Source organism: Anopheles arabiensis, chromosome 2 (assembly GCF_016920715.1).
Source record: "Anopheles arabiensis isolate DONGOLA chromosome 2, AaraD3, whole genome shotgun sequence".
Classification (NCBI taxonomy): domain Eukaryota; kingdom Metazoa; phylum Arthropoda; class Insecta; order Diptera; family Culicidae; genus Anopheles; species Anopheles arabiensis.
In genome coordinates this window covers 83,861,248-83,884,574 of record NC_053517.1, presented here as the reverse complement: position 1 = coordinate 83,884,574, position 23,327 = coordinate 83,861,248, and the positions used below count along the sequence as shown (strand labels likewise).

At 46.8% G+C, this 23,327-nt stretch overlaps 4 protein-coding genes across 4 annotated transcripts; 2 read left to right on the top strand and 2 right to left on the bottom strand.

Annotated features, from left to right (window-relative positions):
- Positions 1-674: 674 nt before the first annotated feature.
- LOC120895552 (thyroglobulin-like) lies at positions 675-2,645 on the top strand. The gene is made up of 7 exons (XM_040299040.1): positions 675-917; positions 986-1,232; positions 1,295-1,436; positions 1,502-1,584; positions 1,656-1,853; positions 1,927-2,193; positions 2,281-2,645. The coding sequence occupies exons 1-7, from the start codon at positions 804-806 to the stop codon at positions 2,490-2,492; spliced, it is 1,263 nt and encodes a 420-aa protein (XP_040154974.1). The 5' UTR covers positions 675-803; the 3' UTR covers positions 2,493-2,645.
- Positions 2,646-2,651: 6 nt separating this feature from the next.
- On the bottom strand, positions 2,652-5,989 carry LOC120895551 (protein I'm not dead yet-like). Its single transcript, XM_040299038.1, has 8 exons — positions 5,138-5,989; positions 4,558-5,062; positions 4,411-4,478; positions 4,092-4,340; positions 3,816-4,022; positions 3,642-3,739; positions 3,200-3,480; positions 2,652-3,125 (listed from the first exon to the last, which is right to left on the bottom strand). Exons 1-8 carry the CDS (start codon positions 5,197-5,199, stop codon positions 2,850-2,852), a joined length of 1,746 nt encoding a protein of 581 aa, XP_040154972.1. The 5' UTR covers positions 5,200-5,989; the 3' UTR covers positions 2,652-2,849.
- Positions 5,990-9,746: 3,757 nt separating this feature from the next.
- On the bottom strand, positions 9,747-12,989 carry LOC120900176 (protein I'm not dead yet-like). The gene is made up of 8 exons (XM_040306840.1): positions 12,891-12,989; positions 12,297-12,810; positions 12,138-12,220; positions 11,815-12,063; positions 11,507-11,713; positions 11,326-11,423; positions 10,973-11,253; positions 9,747-10,903 (listed from the first exon to the last, which is right to left on the bottom strand). Exons 1-8 carry the CDS (start codon positions 12,932-12,934, stop codon positions 10,622-10,624), a joined length of 1,758 nt encoding a protein of 585 aa, XP_040162774.1. The 5' UTR covers positions 12,935-12,989; the 3' UTR covers positions 9,747-10,621.
- Positions 12,990-22,366: 9,377 nt separating this feature from the next.
- LOC120900183 (neuropeptide SIFamide) lies at positions 22,367-23,097 on the top strand. Its single transcript, XM_040306852.1, has 2 exons — positions 22,367-22,624; positions 22,700-23,097. Exons 1-2 carry the CDS (start codon positions 22,486-22,488, stop codon positions 22,786-22,788), a joined length of 228 nt encoding a protein of 75 aa, XP_040162786.1. The 5' UTR covers positions 22,367-22,485; the 3' UTR covers positions 22,789-23,097.
- The last annotated feature ends 230 nt before the right edge of the window (positions 23,098-23,327 follow it).

The following is a 23,327-nucleotide window of genomic DNA, read 5'->3' as shown; positions in this document are numbered from 1 at the left end:
TTCGGGAACTGTTTCAGAACGGGTATGGGTTCAGAACCCCTTTAAAGACCATAAACTCTTAATTCTAATGCCGGGAAGGGTTCATGATTTGTTCCAGTAATACTGGTCAATATTCAAGGCCATTTCTCCAGAACCTGTATGAGTTCAGGATCCATTCCAGGAATACAATATGTTTAGAATCTGAATCAGGACTTAACTAGCTTCAGTATAAGATCCACTGATGAAATGTGTTCAAGATCAATTCTAAGATCATTATGTTTTTGGAATCAATTCCATAACCAACAAGGGTTTGGAATCAATTCCAGGACCGGTTTGAGTTCGGAAAAAGTTTCACGAAATTTGCTCTTCAAATTTTTTAGGCTCCTGTAAATTACGTTGTTTTAAAACGAAAAAAAAAACGAATGCTCTCTGGAGGTATTTGACATCATAAAAATTATGTTGCGTAGTTCTGTAGCCGGACTAAATTAATTAGTTTTACAGAATCAAAATCTTTCCTAATAGTAACAACGTATTGCTTCACACTGAACACTGAACGCCATAAACTTAACAACGCAACTACTTTTACACACTTAAGCCTCTTGTGGCAAAAAGCTGCCATAAAAGACACGCAATGTCGACTTTCGTACCAACCATCGCCTTATCAATCGTTATCTGTGGCACTTGTTGTCACTGATTGCACCGCAATAGCGGGACACACCAAACGGGGAAGGTGATTTATCACCAAATTCAGTCTTCTGTTCACAAACGCCTCAGCCGTATCGGAGAAAGTGGCATTCGATTGCAGTTTGAACCGCATCGTAAAGATGTTCCGATTATCCAACGCGCTTGTTTTGGGGTTGCTTTTCCTCGCAACGGTAACACTGGCCCAGCAACTCGAGCTGGCAAAGAATTACGTCTGCACCGAAGACTTTTGTGACGTGAGTAGCTGTATCTGCAACGTCACACGGTGTGTGCTTTTATCAATAAATTGTTCCTCCGTTTGTAGAACTACCGAGAAAGCAACGAGTGTGATGCACTGAAAACGGCTTGCCGAGTGCAGAATGCTACGCACAATGGGATCATCTTCCCGTCGGCGACCCCTTGCTCCTGCTGTAAGACCTGTGTGGAGAACCTAAAGCTTGGCGATGACTGTTCGGTGGGCGGGTTGGGTTACCCAGTGCCGGCTGGTATCTGTGGCCCGGGGTTGTACTGTAAGGTGGCGGAAGGTGATGAGCATCCCACCTGTCAACCGAGTAAGTATTGTGATAGTTCTAGTTTGGAGTGAAATATTGAATGAAGATCATTTTGTGGCCAGTGCTTGAATCGAGCAAGTGCTATACGGCCCAGAAGCAATTTGACGATCAACGGCAGGCCGGCTTGATTGGGCATCTGATGCAACGTCCAGAGTGTGATGGGGATGGAAACTTTCAGCCAGTTAGATGCATTCCAGGACAGACGTAAGTAATGGATAGCCTGGTATTTTTAGGAAAGCTTCTGATGAGTTGTTCTCTCTCTCTTTCAGCTGTTACTGTGTGGATGAAGAGGGTAAACGGATCTTTGGGGAGGCCGTCCACACCGCAAGCATTCAGATCTCGATGAGATGTGGTAAGAACTTAAAAAATTATCATTCAAAGATCTCTTCCAAAGATATTGTAATACATTGAAATTATCCCCAGAATGCTCCCGACTGGCGGCAAAGGCACGCACGCTGCTCAACTCGCAATATCCCGTACTGACGTCACGCTGTGACTCGAAAGGATCGTTCGATCAGCTGCAGTGCGTCGACGATATGTGTGTCTGCGTGGACATGCACACCGGTCGTCCAACTTCTGACCTTCGCAACGTTACCCGAGGTCTTTCCGCGCTACCGTGCTGTATGTAGCAATAATTGATCTCCCCTTTCTCATAAACTGCATTCATTATTAAATCACCTCCTTCCCGCTCCAGTCGATAAAAGGCTGCACGAAAATACGACCTACTTGCGGGACTGCGAAAACGTCAAGATCACCCAAATCTACGACATCAGCGAGTACGCGACGGAAGACTACAACGTGCTGGAGTTCGAGCGTGACATCTGCCAGCCGGACGGGTTCTACGATCGCATCCAGCTCCATCCGACCGGTGGCTACCTGTACTGTTCCGACCGGGACGGTGCTCCGATCGAGAGCTACCGGGCGCCAGTCAACTCACGCCTAGCAACGACCATGAACTGCAGTAAGCGTTTGGGGCTTATGAAACCTTGACAAAAATCGTTCAAAATGACACGGGGTGCAAATTAATTGCCTTGTTTGTTTGTTGCAGAATGTGCCCGTGCGAGAAAGCTGCTGATCGATAGCAAAAGCCTGGAGGTGCCCGAGTGTTGCCCGAACGGGAACTACAAGCGGTTGGCATGCCGGCGCGGCGAGTGCTACTGTGTGGACGAGGACGGTGGACAGGTTGGGGTGGAACGGCCGGAAAAGGACAAACAGCGGCTGCCCTGCTACAATGAGGGAGATTATTGTCCAGTTTCGTGATGGCGAGGGCCAGTTGTTTGTTGAATTTTAATGCCAAGACCTTGGTCCACGCTAGTGGGCATCTGTTATGACACGTGTCAAAGGGCGGTTGTGAAGCGAACAACGAAACGATGGTCAATAAACAAGTGTCTTGATGTGCGCTTGAAAATTAAACATTAATTTGCATGTGAAACTGCACGCCACGAGCGTGCGCCTGCCGATTCTCCCTACCGCGAGAACAAGTTTCCACGAAACGTTTATTACATTCTAGGCTCTACACTCTAATCGCTTACATATCGAATGGCACGTACAATAAACAAATAAACAATACAACATCCTCCTCAATACCGTCAGTGAGCAACAAGGGGGAGCACTTCGCTACAGTGCCGTCTCGTTCAGGGGCCGCGCCCAGTCGGGGAAGTGCGCCAGCTCGGGATAGATAATGCTGCCCCAGGTCGGGAAGCTGGCCCAGCTGATGAGCAGCGTAAAGATGGACGGTCCAATGCCGGCGACGGCCATATCCTTGATCCGGATGTTGCCCACCCCGGCCACGATCGCGTTCGGTGGCGTACCGACCGGCAGATGGAACGAGAAGCTACACACCATCGCGACCGGAAACATCAGGTACAGGGGATGAATTTCAATTGCGATTGCCTGAAAGATACATTGTGTCACGTTATTGTAAGCCAAACACAAGACAGACACATGAAAAGCGGGCGAGACCGTACCACTTCCGCTAGCACCGGTAGCACCACGTTGCAGATCGCCACGTTCGAGGTAAACTCGGTGAGGAATTCACCGACCACGCACAGCACAAACAGCAGCAGCAGCGGCGGAAGCACCTTCAACCCTGCCAGCGACTGGCCAAGCAGGGCCGACATGCCGGAAGTGCGACCACCCTCGGCAAGGGCAAACCCTCCGCCGAGCAGAAACAGCAAGCTCCAGGGCGTCTTTTGGTTGATGAAGCGCCACGTGATCAGCCCAGGGGAAGCTTTTTTGGGCAGGCGGCCTACCAAAACGGAACAAAAACATAAAAGATATAGCCGGTGCCAAGCACTCAGGGATTGTCAAGCAATGGACACGCGAAAGCTCCGCTTAGGTAAAGCTTGAAAGCGCGTGGACACGCCTGTACGCAACGCTATTGCACGCAAGACTTGTACGCAAACTTACCGCCACCCTTGTGGAAGAAGGCGAGACAGTTCCAGTCGGCCGGCACGATGAACAGCATGATCACGACGAAGATGGCGGGAGTGGCGTCTTTGATTTTGCTGCAAAAGAAATCCCCAAAACCACGTGACTATTCAATAAAACGGAACAAGAATTGTGTTCGGGAGTCACACTCACACATCCGGTACCAGATCGGCCCATCCCATCATGAAGCCAGGCTCGCGGGTAAAGTACAGCACAACCGAAAGGACGAAGAAGAAAGCCACTCCAATCTCGTGCGACGTCATGGGGCCAAGTTCACGGAGCCGGTTTTCAATCACCCGCTCAGCGACGGCCTCACCCTCGGGACCGATGTTGGCGGCACGGGCATCCTCACTGTTGGGTCTGTAATTGACGGAGACTTTTTGTGAGTATCTCCTGAATTTCTTTACCTTCAGTACATTCCAACATTACCTAAACAGTCCCATAAACAGCCACTGCAACCACACCCAGGTAAGGAAGGTGAACAGCAACATTCCCGGGATGTTGTAGAACATAAAGGAGGGGAAATCAATCCCTGGTGCCTCGGGAAATCGGCTCTCGTAGATGCCCTTCAGCGTCAGATTCACGCCAGAGCCGACGATCGTCCCAACGCCACCGCACGTTGCTGCATAGGCCGTACCGATGTAGTAGCACATCGTGATCTTCGTTGGTCGCGGAAGTCTGCATAGCAAAAAAGGTTGACATTGAAATAGCTGTTTACCTTACCACACAAAAACACACACACACTTACTCTTCATCCCGTTCCGTGCAGGATCCTTCGACCGACTTTGGCTTTTCGTTAATCTTGCACAGTCCTTGCTGGAAAGGTCAGGAAGAACGAGCGTAAGGTTTAGTTGTACTATCAATAGGAATGTTTCTAGTTCGCACTGCTACTGACCGCTTCGAGCTCCTCCAGCACAGCCTGTACGATCGGGCACATCATCGCGACGGTGGCCGTATTGGAGATCCACATCGAGACGAACATCGTCACCATGGTCAGGCCAAAGGTAAGCCGCCGCTGGCTACACCCAATCACGGAGATCACCTTCAGGGCAACGCGCTTGTGAAGGTTACAGTACTCGACGGCCAGCGCCATCACGATACCACCGATGAACATCAGCATCGTGTCCTTCATGTACATCATGCACGTCCTGTTCGTGTCCAGGATGCCCATCAGCGGGAACAGCACGATCGGCAGCATGGAGGTGATGGGCAGTGGTAGTGCCTCCGTTATCCAGAACACTCCCATCACCATCACGATGTACATGCAGCGGAACGGGGGCGATGTATCGACCAGGAAGACGGACGCGGCTATGAGTGGAACCAGCAGCACTAGCAGCGTCTTCCAGTACACGCCCATAAACAGGCACATCCGTCGGCCGCATCCTTCCGGCAGTTGTGTCCTGTGTGGTTTTGTAGATGGAAAACATATGAATAACACTTTTTACACGCTTACACGATCACACGAAAGCACTTACAGTGGTGGATCTAGCTGTAGTGTTAGCTGTTCCTTCTTAATCACAATCGGTGCCTCGGCCATTGCTTTTGCTACACACTATCGATCGACTTCTAAACACATTCACAGACCGCACCGGAGAACATAAAAGCACCGGACAGCGATCACAGAGTTCCCCACTAAAACTCCCCCTTGTCTAATGTGATCCGTACCGGTTCGGAGGTGAATCTCGACTGCCTGAACGGCTTTATCACACCGTTCAATTGGGACGCTTCTCGGCACCCTCCTCCCTCCCCCAGAACAGGCGGAACACGCGACACACAGCACACGTTCTCGGTGAAGGGCGAACACGCGCTCCACCGATTAACCGTCCCAAAATGGCACTACCGGAACGGATCTTTTCCCCACCCCTTCACACGTTCACTTCACTTCAGTGTGGTTCGCGCCACAAACACAACTCGTATCTTCCTACTACGGGCGGAAGGTGTCGCAGCAGGCCTTTACACAATCTCGCCACCACCGCGGCGGTCTCCTTCGATCGGCGGAAGCTGAATGAATGGGGCCGGACACTAAAAAAGCATCCTTTATGATTGATACGAGCCAAGCGCGTGCGGTGTGTGTGTGTGTGTTTGATGCCGCCGCCCGATCGACTCCTGCTTGCCCTCCGCTTCGTTCCCGCCGTGCCGATGCTTTCCGATTATGTAGTGTGGCTGTGTTCTACTACGCTGAATTTTGCTCCATTCCCGGTGTGTCTCCCCTTTGGGGGAGGGGCGCACGGGCAATGTGTCTACAGCTGTTTAAATTTCGAGTACAACAAGCAGGTTGAACGAACAGTTCCCGCGTTGGGTGTGCTAGAATGCTCGCTAACTGAGTGCGAAAAAAAAGAAACCAATTGAAGTAGCTGTGGATGTTTTTGTTGCTCTCCAGCTACACACAGTAAGCGTTGATGCGCCCTTTTTCAAACACGCACTATCAACGCTATCGAGCGAAATGATCGGGCTTTATACAGCGTTTGGACGCGGGCGGCCATCAACCAGATCGCGCTGTCGAGATGGCTCAAGGGTTTGGTTGCTTATCTGCACGCCAGCTCACGCAAACATGCCCTTACACGACCTAAATTTGAAAAAAAAAATGCATTATAAGGTTAAGTGCACACAGACACACCCGCCGATGGTCAGGCGCTTGGTGGGTGGGCGCTCGGGCTTAGGTGGAGGTAGCGGTAATCGGAGGTCGTTAGCGTTGCTAGGGCAATAAATTGAATCCCCTTATTATCGGGTCCGAGATTAAGGGTAGTTTTGGAAGGTCCAATAGTTCTGGGAAGTGTAGTACACACTCTTCCCCCAATTTATCATTAATAGTGATCCGTTTGGATGCTTTCGTCATCGAAGTGAGGCACTGTGGATAGGGCAGGAACGATTTGGTTACCTTATTTCGGCAGTATACTACAACAGAAGTATGATTTGCTTGTAAGGGATCGTCCATAAGCTACGTGATGCTCAATTAAATAAATCAGGGTACATAACGCGGGAGGGAGAGTAGGAAGGGGGGTGAAACATTGTCACGTGTCACGTAACAACACGTACAGTGACAGATTAGAGGTTAACAGAGGCCCTATGCGGCCTACTAATGTGTCTGCTGAAAGTAGGCTCTATTGAAATACATGATGAATGAATGGATGATTAAAACATTTATATTTTTAGCGTAACATAATTTATGGATGAGCCTCAAAGAAGATTGAAATGCCCTTTTTTAGACTTTATTTACACGCTTGCATAGCCCAAACACTTCGGATGTTTTCCAAGGACAAATATTTTATTCAATTAACTGTTTTGATCATTCCAAAATTTAGTCTAGATACCAATCCATTTATTTTAAATAAAAACAAAATGCAAAAAAAAACTTACAAAACTATTTGTACCTTTCGTCCGTTTTTCTTGAAGTATCACGAATAACCTCTAAGCACAACGATCCACGGCGTATTTGTTTAACGTACTTCCCCATGGAAGGAAACTGTTCAATCCACCCCGAAGGACGGGCACAAGATCACTGCACTCCAACCAAGTACCAGAATCGCGATGTATTTCCGTCCTCTCCGTCCTGTCGATCATTCAGACGACAAATCAGCGTGTCCTCCTCATTAAATGTGATGCAAGCCGGCAAGCTTTATCAACGGGCCTGGGGCCCGGTTCAACGTCTTCTGCCGTCCAACGGGCTGCTATTTCAGTGGGCCTTATCCTTGACCCAGCTATTAATTTTATTAGTCACTAATCTTGTAAAGTGTCGTTTTTCGTGTTCTTTTATACCGGCCAGCGTTTGTTAAATGCGTCGTTGATGACGATTATGCGTCATCGTAGGACGTTGCAGCGGTCAATCGCTGATAGGGATAGGGTTCTTTTTTATTTGTTTCGTCTACGTCTGAAAATGGTTCCTAATTCTACAAAAATACCAATGTTCGATGACGACTGCAGTAGGGCGTTGATACGCTGGGCGTAGGGAAAAAGGGCCTCACGTACGATGTAGTGACGTACGTAATGGATCGAGGATCGATCACGTTGCCAAGACAACAAAAAAAACAGGAAACAGCGGACAACAGCAGGTCAATGGATGGCATTGGTTCGGGCCAGGCACGTACGATGATCGCGTGGCAGTCTTTGGCAACCTTCAAACATTTTTGGTGCAGAAACCCATCGCAGCGCCCGATAATTCTCTCACTAATGCTGGTTTCCATTCACTTCACACTTGTTGCGTTTGAAATTAGCGACGAGTGCGCAAACATTCACTCTCATTAATTAAAAATAATCCAACTGTGACGTTCGCTTTTTAAAAAGGTACTAAAGGCAATTACAACAACAGTGATGGTGTGTGTTTTTTTTTCAGAGAGGATCACAAAAACTGCCGCACAGTAAACTATTAAAACCAATGTAATTAAAATTCAATCGTAACCACTTACAAACACACATGCACTCACTTTGATCCCATTCGCCTTATCGTACGTCATCGGCGGAAAGGTTTTTTGTGCCGGGTTAACGGAGGAAGGTCTGGAAACTACAACTTCCACATATATTTACCAAACACCGACACGTACGATCCTGCTGCATTCGCGTGCGGTGTTGTTTTCCACTTCTGATATTTACAAAAACTAAGAAATTTCAATTTGTACCACTGATAGCGTGCGATAGTGGCGTTTGTCGGCCCATGCGGATGGGTTGGACTTTTGTTTCCCCTCCTTTCCCATCATTGGGTTTGTTTGCTCCCATTAGTTGGTAATTTGTTTTCACATTACTTTTTCCCGGGGCGTGCGGCGTTTCTGAGAGTATAATTTATAACGCACGATTCGAAAGGAACGGGTGATAAGCGGCTATGAGAAGGGCTGATGTCATAATCCCATTAACGCAGTCACTCATCGGCAAGGGCTCGTATTTCCTTGAGCCGGGCGATTGGTGTGATTGATGGCGCACTTGCAAGGGGTGATCGATGAGCATGATCGTTTCCTCGCCAGACGTGATGAAAGTAGTCTAGAAGGCTTTCTTCGCCATTTTATTTCTCTCTATCTTTCTCTCTCTCTCTCTCTCTCTCTCTCTCTCGATCTCTCCCTCGCTCTCTCTGATCCAGGATGCGCCTAGTGCCTGAACGAATCAGTATGCAATATATCTCACATTTGATGTTTTCTCAAAGACTTTAAAATCTTAGCAGAAAACTATTCTAGCACGATTCTCCTACACAATGCGTCTTCAAATTTCGGAGCAGATGTTGTTGTCCCAAGTAACGACCATTCCAAGATAATACGCTGTTTTCCACTTGGGTCCTCTCACTAACCTTTTAGAGTCCTGCAGCGAGCCAAGAAGAGAATAACTAGTGTAGTTATTCCTGAAGGGACATACGCGTTGGGGGAACCATTCATAGCATCATCACTGCCTTGGACCGGCGACTACACCATTGATGGTTGTCCTTTAAATCAAGTCTCAGTAACTCGTGATCTAGGCGTGTCTATTAACAACAAGATATGTTTTCATGATCACATTCTGGACTTGGTCAACTCGGTCTATAGAACGCTTGGCATTAGAAGAACTTTTTCTTTTTCGCTTCATGATTAGTTTGATTTTATTGGATACAATATGTTGAAGCTATTCAATATGGAATAATTTAAAAAGCTTTTTAAATTTGTTTAAGAAGGATAGACGGTTTCCTTGGTATAGAAGGAAAGGCTGGTATTGCTTAATTTTGTTTTTATTCCCGCTAGATGATATTATTATTATTATATATCTTCTTCTGTTGGCTCAACAACCGTTGTCGGTCAAAGCCTGCCTGTACCACTTGTGGGGTTGGCTTTCAATGACTTTTGAATTGCCCCCATAGCAGGATAGTCATTCATGTTGTTAAGTCGTGCGCATGGTGTTAAGTCGTACGTGTTGACGACTGTACCATGAGACCGGCCAATTATGTATCACAAATTAAAATCATATGTCAGAAATCTCAATCTATTAATCTGGTCCTTTAGTTAAACAATTTACCGGCCCTCGTTCTACAGGCTTCAAATTGCTCTTGTATTAGTGAGGAATAGTATAGTATAGCAGGCTAAATGTCTGTAAAAAATAGAAAAAACACCCACTTCTCGAAAAGAATCGACTACATAAATTAACAATAATCGTATATTTATTTATTATCTCTACATTTTACCGCTTCTGTTTTATAGTTTGCATAGTTTGTTTTCGTTTTTTTTCCTTTTACTTTGTTCCTATTGGCGAAAAACATAAGAAAAAATAATTCTTTCCCTCTTTCTCTCTTTGTCCCTCTCTCTCTGCTCATTTCAACTAATGTCTTCCTGGTCTGATGGTTTAGTTGTTGAGGGTTTGTGAAAAAAACAATAAAAATCTGTTCCCTTCTCAGTCACCATCACACTAAGTAGCTCATTGTTCTCTCGTTTGCTGCTGCTACTGCTGCTGCTGCCCTCTGGCCGGAATTCATCCTACTTTTCACTCACTATACACATACACTGGAAGACTTCGCTCACAAAATGTTTAACCATCCGGTCCATCAGGCCAGCGCTACTTCAGGATTTTATTACAGGGGGACTGGTAAGTACACCAAACCCATAGGATCCCATGCAATTGATTTGCACAAATTCTCTGTCTCGTTGAACTAAACACTTCGGGGTTTGAAAATGCATCACGGAGCTCTGCTGGCGCCTTCATACCAGTGGCAGTTATTCCAATAAATGCATCTCCTCTCGTTTTTCTTGCTTGTTTTTGCTTTTTGCGTGCCCTTTCTTCCAGTTTGAACTCATCTCCTGCTTCCAGTTCAGGTTTTGGCAAACTTTTGGCACATGTTTTGGTACACCGTGTTCTAAAGTAAGATGTGTAAAAAAATATATGTATGTATGTATAACGCACGTGTACCAAGCCGCACTAAGAATCCGAAGTACATTACACAATCTGCCGGTATGTGAAAATGAAATAAGAAGGACGCATCTTCAACTCAAATTTAGACTATGTCACTGTGTTCCCCTTTAGTTTAGCGTCGCGTTCGTGATGACGGGCCGTGCCCAGTCGGGGAAGGTCGCCAGCTCGGGGTAAACGACGGCACCCCACGTCGGGAAGCTGGCCCAGATGACGAGCAGCGTGAATATCGACGGTCCGATGCCGGCCACCGCCATATCCTTGATCGCAATGTTGCCGACACCGGCGACGATCGCGTTCGGAGGCGTTCCTACTGGCATGTGGAAGGCAAAGCTGCACGACATGGCCGCCGGGAACATCAGATACAGGGGGTGAATTTCGATCGCAATTGCCTAAAAGAAGGGGTTTGTAAATGAATTAGAAGTAATGCTTGCATTAGGTATCAATCTTCTCAAACGTACCATTTCGGCGAGCACGGGCAGAATGACATTACAGATGGCCACATTCGAGGTGAATTCCGTCAGTGTCTGCGCTGTCAGACACACCACGAACAGGAGTAGTAGAGGAGGAAGCGTCTTCAGTCCAGCGAGTGATTGACCCAGCAGGGCGGACATGCCAGATACGCGGCCACCTTCAGCCAGGGCAAAGCCTCCGCCGAGCAGGAAGATAAGACTCCACGGTACTTTCTGGTTGATGAACTTCCAGGTAATCAGTCCGGGCGTGGCTTCCGTTGGGAGACGTCCTGGAAGAGAGTTTAAGATTAGTATGCATGTTTTGATAATGAAGTCTCTTGACATTGAAGCTCCCTCGCTACCTGGATTGCTGCGGCAGAACTTCAGACAGCGCCAGTTGGCAGGTATCATGAACAGCACTATCACGATGAACATCGCCGGCGTCGCATCCTTGATCTTGCTGTAATGTTCCAACAAACAAAAAAACATTTAAATACGATCTTTTTCTAATGCTTTCTCTTTCTGTATCAGATCTTCACTTACACCGTGTTCAGCACGTCGGCCCAACCGGTAATGAATCCTGGTTCGCGGGTAAAGAACAGCACCACGGCGACGATAAACAGAAAAGCGACACTCTTCTCGTGTGACGTCATCGGTCCGAGCTCCTTGTACCGTGTCTCGATGACACGCTTCGCCACCGCCTCACCCTCCGCACCAATGTCAGCTGCCTTCGCTTCGGGACTGTTGGGTCTGTGTTGGGCAACAATGTAAAAAAAAAATACCAAAAAGATTCCTCTGTCAATCATCCTAATCGGAAACGGACGGGAAGTCACGTGCCAGCCCTACTCTACCTGAACATTCCCATGTACAGCCACTGCAGGTAAACCCAGGTGAGGAACGTGTACAGCAACATGCCCGGAACGTTGTAGAACATAAACTTCGGGAAATCGATACCGGGTGCGGTCGGGAAGCGACTTTCGTAAATGCCCTTGAAGGTAAGGTTCACGCCGGACCCGACGATCGTACCGCAGCCGCCAAGCGTGGACGCGTAGGCAGCACCGAGGAAGTAGCAGAGGGTCGTCTTTGTTGGCCGCGGGGTGCTGAAAGGCAAAGGTTTGCAGGTATTAGCACGTTTGGAATTGGTGTTGCAAGGAGCGATCGTTTGACAACTTACTCATCGTCCACCTTGTCCTTGCCGAGCATGCCCTCCTCTTCGCCCGTCTTCTTCCTGCGTTCGTACATCTGGCACAGTCCTTGCTGGAATTTGGAAGTTTTTAAAGAATCTAAATTAATTTCAGCTTTTAAGCATTTTTGCGACAACTCTCAAACGTACCGATTCTAGCTCCTCCAGCACAGCCTGCATAATTGGACACATCATCGCGACAGCAGCCGTGTTCGAAATCCACATCGAAACGAACATCGTTACCACCGTTAGGCCAAAGTTGAGGCGCCGCTGGCTACAACCGATCACCGAGATCACCTTCAACGCGACACGCTTGTGCAGATTGCAGTACTCAACCGCAAGCGCAATGATGATACCACCGATAAACATCAGCATCGTTTCCTTCATGTACATCATGCAGGTACGATCGGTTTCCAGTACACCGAGCACCGGGAACAGGACGATCGGTAACATCGACGTAACGGGCAGCGGTAACGCTTCCGTCACCCAGTACAGTGACATCGTCAGCACGACAAACATACACCGGTAGGCGGGCGTGGTGTCGATCAGGAACACGAGCGACGCAATCATCGGCGCAACGATGACTACCATCGAGCGCCAGTACGCACCGATGTACTTCATCGTCCGCCGGCAGCACCCGACACGTGGAGCCGCTACTGCTTCCCTGCAAAGAAAAGCAGTAGAAAGTCAAGCATTAATCAATCGTCGATTGAGTTCAATTGGTTGCAGCTTTTGGTTTCTTACATCGCAACCGCCTCTTCCAGATCGCGTTCCTTCTGATCGGCCATCTTGCTGTTCGAGGGCCCACCTTAGCTGACCATATGATTTCACAAGACGGTGGCTCTGTGTTGGAAGAAATGTGAAGGTGAAGAGTAATGGGGAACGAGTTAATATTAACAACAATCATTAAGTTCTGCGTCCGAAAAACCAGCCCGGAATGCACTTTCTAAATGGTCGGGCCCCCTTTTTGTTCACGATGTACACACACACACGTCAATTATGGTAGAATCGTAATGACGGCCGTGTACAGGGCCCGCATTACTGCACGATACCACATCGAAGGGCTTTTCGTTTCGGGGTTGGGGATCGTTTGCTGGCAGGACGTTGCCCTTTTTTTAAGGGACTTGTTTTTGTTGTTGCTGCGTCTGTTTTCTTTAAAAAGCCGTATCGCAAGAACGTCCAGGTCGGTGGAAAGGTTATCGGTGCTGGGCAAATTTACATTCTTGCCGCAATTGCCGTGCGCCAGTTGGTAACGAACAAAAACTGAGCGTCTTCAAGGTTGGATTGAAGTCAGTTTTGAGAGAGAATATAAATGTACTGTGTAAAAAAAAAATCTTGTTTTTGAAGTATTCTACGATGACGTCTTTCTCAATGGTGCTGTCGAACGGGAGGAATCGTTGCAGTGGGAGTAGCAACTGTCAACAATCATTGTTTATTACGCCATTTGCAACTGGCTAATGAATCAGCCGGCACAAGTGTTGAGCAGCTACTAGAACAAGTTCTAGCCCACCATCGCAGCGCAATTTACAGCCCGAGCCGTACTTCGGTACACCCTGTCACTTCTCATCGTTCTATCGTGCATGAAGATCGCGGAAGTCTCTGCCATAGTAGTGGAACAACATTCTGGAAACTATTTTGACGTACTCGTCTCAAACGCATGAAGCGTATCACAACATTTATTCGCCCCGGGACCCACATTGGCACACGCTTTGAAGTAGGTCCGGTTGTCGATAAGACCTTTCCGTCTTATCATTCCAACACTACTGTGCGGGGATTTAAAAAGGGCGTAAAGCCACAAGCGCAGGAGTCATGAATGCCTTCTCTATTTACTGGCTTTTTTGTATAAAACCCTCGAACCACCGCATTGGATTCGACACTGAACTTGACCGTAAGCACATCTGTGCATGGGGTCTGAAAAACCAGTTTGGCATCAGTTTGACCAGTTGACAACACCGCAGCACCAGGCGCGTCGCTTGGATTTGCATGGTAATGAAATCCACGCGCCCGCAGTTCCCGCTCAAGAATCCCGTTCGGCACAGGTGGGAGTTGCAGAGATTGCTTTTTTTTTGTTGCTCGCAAACGAAACGGGTTTCCCATAACGCGAAAGCGTTCAAAACTTCAGCAATGTGAACAGAAATCGAAAGTAAAGGCTTCCGGATTCGGGTTCGTTTGCTTTTAGCGTGGAACGGTCCACACCTGGCACTATGCAGCGTTAACGCTCACGCGAGATAAAACTGTCCACCGTTTTAAGGGACGTTTGCACGTTCGATACTTGAAGTTTGACCTATGGGACCAAGGTACAGACCGCTCTAATCACGGCATTATTTACAAGCTTGTAAGTAAAACGACCGTACGGAATGGGAGTGCGTGCTCCACACGAAAACGTTCCAGTCATTCCGGCCGTTCCCAAGACGGGACTGATAAGGCTGGAACGCTATCAGCATTTTGCAGAGTATCACGAAAGACCCCCCTCAGCACTACACTGCGTAGTTGGTCCAGGACTGCATACTACTGAAGCTGCGTATTTTGTTAGTGCTGGTATATTCTGCTCCACAGTTTCAACACCTTCAAAGTCGCAATGTTTCGTCAGATCTTGGGCATGATGACATAAAGATCTACGGGGTTCTCTGGAGGCTCGGTTTAGTCGGCTTTGTTTGGTATTGTCTTAACCCCCAGTAAGACTGGATAAAGATTAACAAACAAACACACACATACTGGATTACTGGATTACACACACATAGCGATTACTGGAGCGAAGGTTTAAGAACGGTGCTTACTTGTGGAATTAGCACACCGCGCGTACTTTCAGCTTGTACAGTTTGATAAGACAAACCATACGGACAGCAAGCGCTATCTTCAAATCATGGTACAAAAATGCATCCTCTTTTTTTTTGCAATAACTTTGCAAATCAGTGAATCAGTGATAAGTGTTATCGCATGATTACACGATGAGATGGACATTGCCCTTTTTTGCTGAGGTAGCGTAAGTGCATCTTCCCAGGTGTCAAGTGTGGATCACCTGCGTCCAATTTGCGCACAAAATCGCGATCGCGCAACAGACATCTCGGTTTCATCACCAACCTCGGGGGTAGGCGTATTGTTCGAATGTTTAGCGTGCAATATAATACTCTAAAAATATTCATCCTTCTCGTGACCATCAGGGCAAGGTCTGGGGGCCCTGCTATGCGCCACATTCCCCTGCACAGACCATAACAACGGAAACGGAATGAAGCCAAAGAGGGGAGGTCAGTGTGGCGCTCGAACACTGCAAATTGACGTCAATTTTACTCCATCATCAGGGAGCAAAGCACCATGATCACCTTCCACTGCTTTCCCCCGAAAAACAATCCTCTCATGTTCGCGGCCTCGCATTGCCAATCGCCAAAGGTCACCTGAACGGCTTACGCAACGCAGAATTCGGTTTGGTCGTTTGTCAAAAATTCTTCCCGACCGGTCGGTCGGCCAAACCTGGCACTGAACCGGTAACAACGCGCGACACAAAAGCGCCAGGATACAGGCGTCCTTGTAGCTCGGACACTCGGATAACTGACATCTGGTACGGCAGGCCGCATTGAAGCACGCCGGCGTGCTAATTTTAAGGTTGCCGGTTTCGGTTTGGACCGCGCGCGCACGGAAACTTATCTCACTCTCCCAATCCGTCTGCGCTGCGGACGGATGCGGAAGAGCAACACGCGTCAGCCGCAACTCATTCATTGCGCCATCGAGCGCTGGTGCTGGTGCCGCGCGTCAATAATCACGTGTGGAGATGAACCTGAGCTCTGAGGCGTAGGCGTTGCGTCATTGCGCAAACTGGCGCAGTTGGATGAGTAAGTTCTAAGGGGTTTCATTTTCACCGATTTTTGTGCACGTTACGTTACGCTTCAATATTGACCCGTAGACAAGCCCCGCGCATGGGATCAGTTGGTCGTGACAGTTTTTTGTTTTGTTTTGCAATTACCGGCGCGACAGCAAACAATGGCGTTCCTACTGGCGGATAATATTTCGCTTAGTTTGCGGCTTCAGCTTTCCAAACCGACTCCCGAGTCGGTCGGGCCGGATCGCTCAAGGTATGCGCATAAATCGAACGTATGGGCTACGTGATCGTGTGCATGTAGCAGAGTTACCGGCTACACTCCAGTCTTTTCGCTACGTCTTTGCGCGTCTGTGACGAATTGCTAATATAAACGGAGCGCAAGAGGAGCACGTGAACATGGAGAGTTTTTTAAATAAACAAAGAACAAACAGTAACGTTTTTCTCCTTCTTCTTTTTTTGGTAAAACGCATTGGTAGAAGAAGGAGCTAGAAACAACGGAACAAACAGCAGAACAAAAAAAAACAACCTTTTTCAAACAGGTTTCTGCTGGAGCTGCATGTTTATGTAAAAAGACGCCAACGAATGATCCAGACAACTTGTTGGTCTCTTGCGCTGCCTCAGGTATTCTGTTTATGTGTGTGTGTGTGAATGTGAGATAGTTCTTGCTTATCATGCTGCGCTATGTGTTTGAGCAGTTCCACCAACTATGCAATCGGCCCCTTCCGAACCATCGCGATAACAGACCTCCGGCTCCGAAAATCCGTAAGGGAACGCGCCACATGTGTACCTTTGAATATTTGAACAGATGGGAATGGGACCTTTCTTTTTTTTTAGGGGCGAAGGCAATTGCATCGATCATACAATATGCGCACTGGAACGTTGTCTTTGATGTCCAGAATTATGGCATTTTTTTCTCTCGATCTGTGAGTATAATAATTCACACTCAATTCACACTCCCGCCGAAAAGAAGACACTACACACACAGCTCAGTCCAATGTCGCGCCTTCAAACAGGATCATCCAAAACCTTCGGCCCGAGTCTCGAGTGGCACCCCACTTAGAGTGTGCTAGCTCGGGTGTCGATAGAAACGGTCAACAAAATCCAGTTTATTTGTGTTAAAATAGCAAAACAATGCTACGTACTGGGTCTGTACCGTGCAGAAGCACACACCCCTCAGTCTATCGCGATAAACCATCGCACCCCACAACACATCGTCAATAAACTGTGACCAGATTTCGACCCCGAAATGCACACCGCGCCACCACCCTTCGATATAAATCGATCGCGTCTAATTATCGATGGCGCGAAATGTTCGTGACCGGGTCATCATCATCATCATCATCGAAAAGCATACGGGCAGCCGTCTCGCACGGACAGCGTCGTGCACGCAATAATTGAACCGTGCGGGAGTTACTTCCCGTGCTCTGGTAACGCTTACGTAACGCCGCTGCACACACACAGGCACACACACTGAAAGGAAATCGGATTTTGCTGATGGCAACTCGCGCCAGCAGCAAACAACACTGATGAACTTTTCGCCACCTTGCCCCGTGCGGGGTTCAAGAGATCAGCACCGATTCCGCCACGCTATCAAAAAGCTGGTGCCACCACTCTCTACCAGTGTCCGGCTTTACGCCATGCCACGCTGATAACGAACTGCGCTGCCGGGGTGTGTTCGTAGAGTTCGAAGTATTTCGAGAAGGGAACAGCGAAACGGTTCAATTTTGTTGGAATATTTCTGTGTTGATTCGTGGCGGTTGTTGGGCGTGTTATGCCCGAGCCTCCAGAACGCTTGTAGGCCAGTGCTGTTACATTGTCCCTTAAGCGTTACATTACGGGTTTAATCGGTTTTAATTGCCTTGCCACTGGCTGGAATGCGGTGCAGTGTGCGTCACATCAATGAACGTTCGTGTGGTTCATGTTTCTCAGCACAAACTCCAACATGATCTTGTTCAAATGATCGTCACAGCTGAGAGTGTTCTTCCGTTGCTCTTCCCATTTCCTTCGCCCTCGCGTTCTGTTCTCGCTCGTTCCAGACACTTCGGGGAACAAGTTTACTTTCTCTCCGTTTTCTCTATTTGTTTCCAGCATCTTGAGAAATGTTGGGTAAACCTCGGTAAGTCTCTGTGCTCGAGTCTAGAGCTGCACACATCTTTGCTCTGCGTGAGATCACATGCGGCTTTGAGGAGATCGACAGGGTCGGGCGAAGATATTTTTATCCTGCCTCATGGTGAAGCTATTTTTACCAATTCCTTCTAGTTTCCTCTCCATTCTCATCTCTCTGAGAATACGAAATGCACACACACACACACACTCACAGACACACACGCACACACTCTATCACAAAACGCCCACCCCATTCGAATGCTTAATGGATTAGCTTCATGCTTCATCTGCATCACCGAACGAAGATCGTTATGAATTAGCTCGAATGATTTTCTCTCTCTTGGCGCACTGTGTAGAAGCAAGAACTGAACGCGAGAATAAACACAACCACAGAGCACATTGAGGTTTATGCGCGCCCAAACGAAAACCCAATCAAGAGACATCCGATAAGTGTTCCTGGCCTCGACACCTTTACGCTGGCAGAGAAACAAACCCGTGAGTTGTATATCATTGCCGGCCATAATCGGCTTACCGGATCGGGCAGTGAGAAGAGAGAGCGAGAGAGAGAGAGAGAGAGAGAGAGAGAGAGAGAGAGAGAGAGAGAGAGAGAGAGAGAGATAAGGAGAGAAATAGGAGTTAAAAAGAAGAATGTATGGAAATTAATCGTTTTTGCGCTGTTTTTTGACGTTCTAATGCATGTTCAACTTCTAATGCCCTTAGCGCGAAGTTCATATTTTATATACTTTTTGTAGCAAACTTTAAATTTCGGGTAATATTTTAATCGTTTTTATATAAGTAATTCCATCTGTAAGATTTTGTAATTCTGACTCTTTGTTACTTCTTACCATTTTTTACTGATTATGTTGTGAACATTGTTTTCACATCATTCTTTCGCATCCTTTCGTGTCCTAATATTTATTCAATTTCTCTGTCTCTTTCTCTATTTCTATATCTATCGATCTATCTTTCTTTCTTTCTCCCCCCCCCTCTTTCTCTCTCTCTTTTGTTCTGTCTCTCTCTCTCTCTCTCTTTATTTCTCAATTTCTTTATAGTTGAATATCTATCTCACTTTATCTCATATTATTCTCTCTCTATCTCTTTCTCCTTCTCTTTTTATTTCTCTATGTACTTGTATCCCTGTCTCTCTATATCCACATCTTTCTATTTCTCTCGATCTTCATGTTTCTTCTTCATTCACTTTTGTGTCTCTCTTTCTCACCTTTTTTAAGCTATCTCTACCTTTTCCTATATCTTTCGCTCAAACTTTCCATTTAGGTCTTCCTGCCTTTTTTTCCATTTGTATTTTTTATACCTTTTATTCCCTCTCGCTTCCTCAATCCTATCAAACAGCGTTTTGCAAGGAACGTAAGTGAACCCTCCTCTTCAACTGGTGAGCTCCGAGCCTACTTAGCTCATTTGAGCGTACGGAGTTACAATGAGCACTCGGAGCTACATCGATGGTATGCAGCTCCATGGAGCGATGAGGAGCACACATTGTAACTCGGGCCTCATTGATGATTATGCACTGTACAATTGATACTAACAAATACATCTGTTTCAAGACATTTTACGTGCTATAAAAAGTAAAAAGTGAATGATTTAATTTATATTATAAATAATCGAAATTAAATTAGCCACATTAAATTGAAAGCATTATTCACTACAGCAAAATCATTTTTCGCTCTACTTGCTTTAATAATCCTTATCCGACGATTCGGTTTGCTGGGTAGTCGTAATAGCTTCGCTGTAGCGCACCCACGACTCCACCCAGATTCCGGCTAGGCTGCGATTCCAGTTCCATGGAATCCAGAATCATCCGCAATCATTCGGAACCATCAGAACTAAAGGAATCGTCAACATGCGTCAGCAGCTTCGGAATCGTCCGGAACCAGTGCCAGCCGTTTTGCCTGTATACCCATCCCTACTGAATTTCCGTTTGGTTGCATATTTTATGGTGTCCGCTCACTATGCTCCAGCAGTGGAACGATTGCTTTCAGGTGTAAGGTCAAAAGTAATGTTAAAAGCTTAACACAATATATGTTGACTTTCTGCTTATTTATTTATTTATTTATTTATAAAAGTGTTATTTGCTGTAATTTTAATTCCACAACAATTATTATGTACTTCATGTTCCAATTGGATTAGTTTTTTTTAATACTTTATGGTTTTTAAATATCATATTTAAAAGCAATTTGCAAAAGAATATTTACAAAAAATCCAAAAAATATCTAACCAGAACCAACACCCCCAAAAACCGTACAATCATTGCACCATTCATGATTGCGCGGGTATGATGAAAGCGATTGAAAACGACACGAAATTCAAACACGCTACGTCGCCCGACGCGACTGATGCAATTGCCGGTCTTTTGTGTGAAGCTATTAGTGCCGTTTGTTCTGGTTTAATTTCAGGGTTTTAAGGCTCACAGAAGTCCCCATGTGATTTTTCCTCTTTTAAATATATTTTATAAAATCTTTCGTATTGTTAAATGATGAAATTCGTTCAATATATTGTAATATTGTGAAATCATCAATGAGTGAATAAAAAATGATGCTATATGCTGGATTTAAAACTTACCCCAAAACTATGCTTGTATCTGCAGAATGGCCTTATCACGGATTGCACACCACCCTCTCTTCCTTCTACCACAAACAGGGACCGGAATGGCAACAACAAAAAAGCCACCCCGTCGTTTCCGAGTTTTAATAGCCTCAAATTACCAACCAGGTAGCGTCACACTACGCAACTGTGGAGCCTCTTTCTTCTCCAGGAGCAGCAAATTGTCCACACTTAACGACCAATACACTCGACTGTCGGGGTAAAACTGACCCAGCCGCTCTCCCATGGATCTAACGGTACGGAACCCCGTCGCCCCATACAGTAGCAGAGTAGTGTATGTTCCGCCCTTGTTCCCTTGAAGTTGGTGCACCGCAGCAACCCGGGGCATACCACACCAACCAGAACTGTTGCATGCAGCGCTAATGATAATTCCATACATTTTGATATGTTGCGACGACCTTCTGGAGTGAGATGGGGGATGGCTGCCTTTTCACCCATTCCCGTTGGGGTGGCATGGGAGGAGATGGTTTTTATGTGGTTCGTTTATGCGGATTCCCATTCAGCAGGGATGAATAATGGTTACAAACCCACTCACACCCCTTCTTTCTCTTCACTCTCTCCCCACACTTCTTTCCTCTGGCTGGATGATGGTTTGATTGATAGGGAACACACATACACACACACCTCATCAGAGTTCTTTCTGCGCTGGAGTGCGCTTCGGAATGAGGAACTGAACCACCGGCCCATGCTGACTTGTGGCGTGCTATCGGTGGCTAGCCATCAAAAATGGAATAGAGAGAAAGAATAAGTCACACACATACACACACACAAACACAAACACACACCAAAATTGTGGTGTCACAATCGTAAATATTGATTGATTCATTGTGTCAGGTGGTTCCTTCCTGTAGGCTTTACGTCCCCCCCCTCCCCATCTAAAGGACATCATTTGTCTTTCTATTTTTATACTTTCACATTTTCCGGTAAAATCTACACAGCCCAAGAAGCGAACTAGAATAGGCTTAGTTTAACGGTGTGGGTCAGTCATGATGGGGTCGGGGTAGCCCCGGGGGCCACTACTCGTGGTCCACCATTATACTATCCTTTGCGTGACACGCGGATGTCCTAAATTATTAACTTCCCCATTGCTGCTGCTGTTGATGTTACTGGCATGAAAATAATTACGAATGTCTTCCCGATCGATTTTCGACTCCGATGGTAGGGCTTACGAGAAACATTTGGAACGTTTCGCAGCCTTTATGGAGAAGGACTCCACCGTCAGCTAAAGAAGGCAGTGGGGAAAAAATCGAACAACTTTGACCTTTAAAATGTGAAGCGTTTTTTTCCCCTTTCTGCGCTTTCTTACAGGATTACTTAACACAGCACATTAAAGCTTGTTGTTTGAAAGGACTTTTACATCTGTTTTCCAAACAACCGAGCTACGAAAGGCACCGTAATAGGATACGTTGTTTAAAAACGTTGTCACACTCAATCACTCACTTCACGGCGCGCGCGAGCGCCCGCATATCCGTACGCAACGGGTTGCAAATCCCCTTCGCAGGGACGTGATGTTCATGTTGGTGTAATTAATTGAATAAATTCTAGCCCCTAATTGCATTCGCGCCGCGTACGCGTACGTAAGCCCCGGGTTGCGAATTGTTTTGGGATTTTACATTAACACCGGCACATGCTGAGCTGGCTAGCCGGCAAGACAAATTTCGTATAAAAGATGTTCCGACACCGAACAATGGCATCAGTCATCTGTCAGCTTTCCAATCCGGCAACACAGCATCTTACCAGCCACAGTGCAGCTTCGTCTATTTAACTCCAGTAAACCAAACCACCAACCAAAAGCATACAATGGCTTCGTTCAAAGTGCTCGGTAGCTTGATTGTCGTCCTGCTGGTCGTTCTCGCCCTGAGCGGTCACGCCGAGGCCGGCTACCGGAAACCACCCTTCAACGGTAGCATCTTCGGCAAGCGCAACGGCAACTCTGTCGGTAAGTGTACACAACAGTCGCTTCGGTCAACTACATTCTAAAAAGTGCATCCCTTTCCAATCGAAATGTGTACAGATTACGAGGGAAATGCGAAGGTCCTGTCCACCATGTGCGAGATTGCGGCCGAAGCCTGCCAGAGCTGGTTTACGCAAGAGCAGAAGTAAGGACCCACCTTCGCCAGACAGACCGGACAGAGACCGCCCGCTCAACGATTTGATGTGCTTCTACGACTACTTGCAACATAACAGCTACAGCGAATTTTGGATTTGAACACACGTGGTTTTGCGTATGAGGACCAAGAACAAGTTTGAAAACAACCCAAAAAAAAAAAAGATGATCAAAAACAGTTTGTGCCACGTGTGCAGAGCAGGGCTGCGAGAAGGCCTTGGTTTCATGTAAACGTTCTATTCCGGAATAAAATGTTTTAGTGCTACCTAATCAGTAAAACGTGCTTCAGTAACACTGAGAATTAAGCCATTTTGTTTTGAATTACGCGCTCAAATATAAATCTTTTATTCCATATCACAATAAAATATAACAGCAAAATACCGATCAGAAATGACGTCTGGGGCGGAGATAGGACTGGTTCCCCCGCCTTCGGCAACAGAATAGCGTATCAAAAAAGGGTGCCTTTCACACTGTTTTCCGGTCGGTATGTTTGGGTGTTTAACTAAATGCTGACTTTTGCCTTACATAGGAGGAA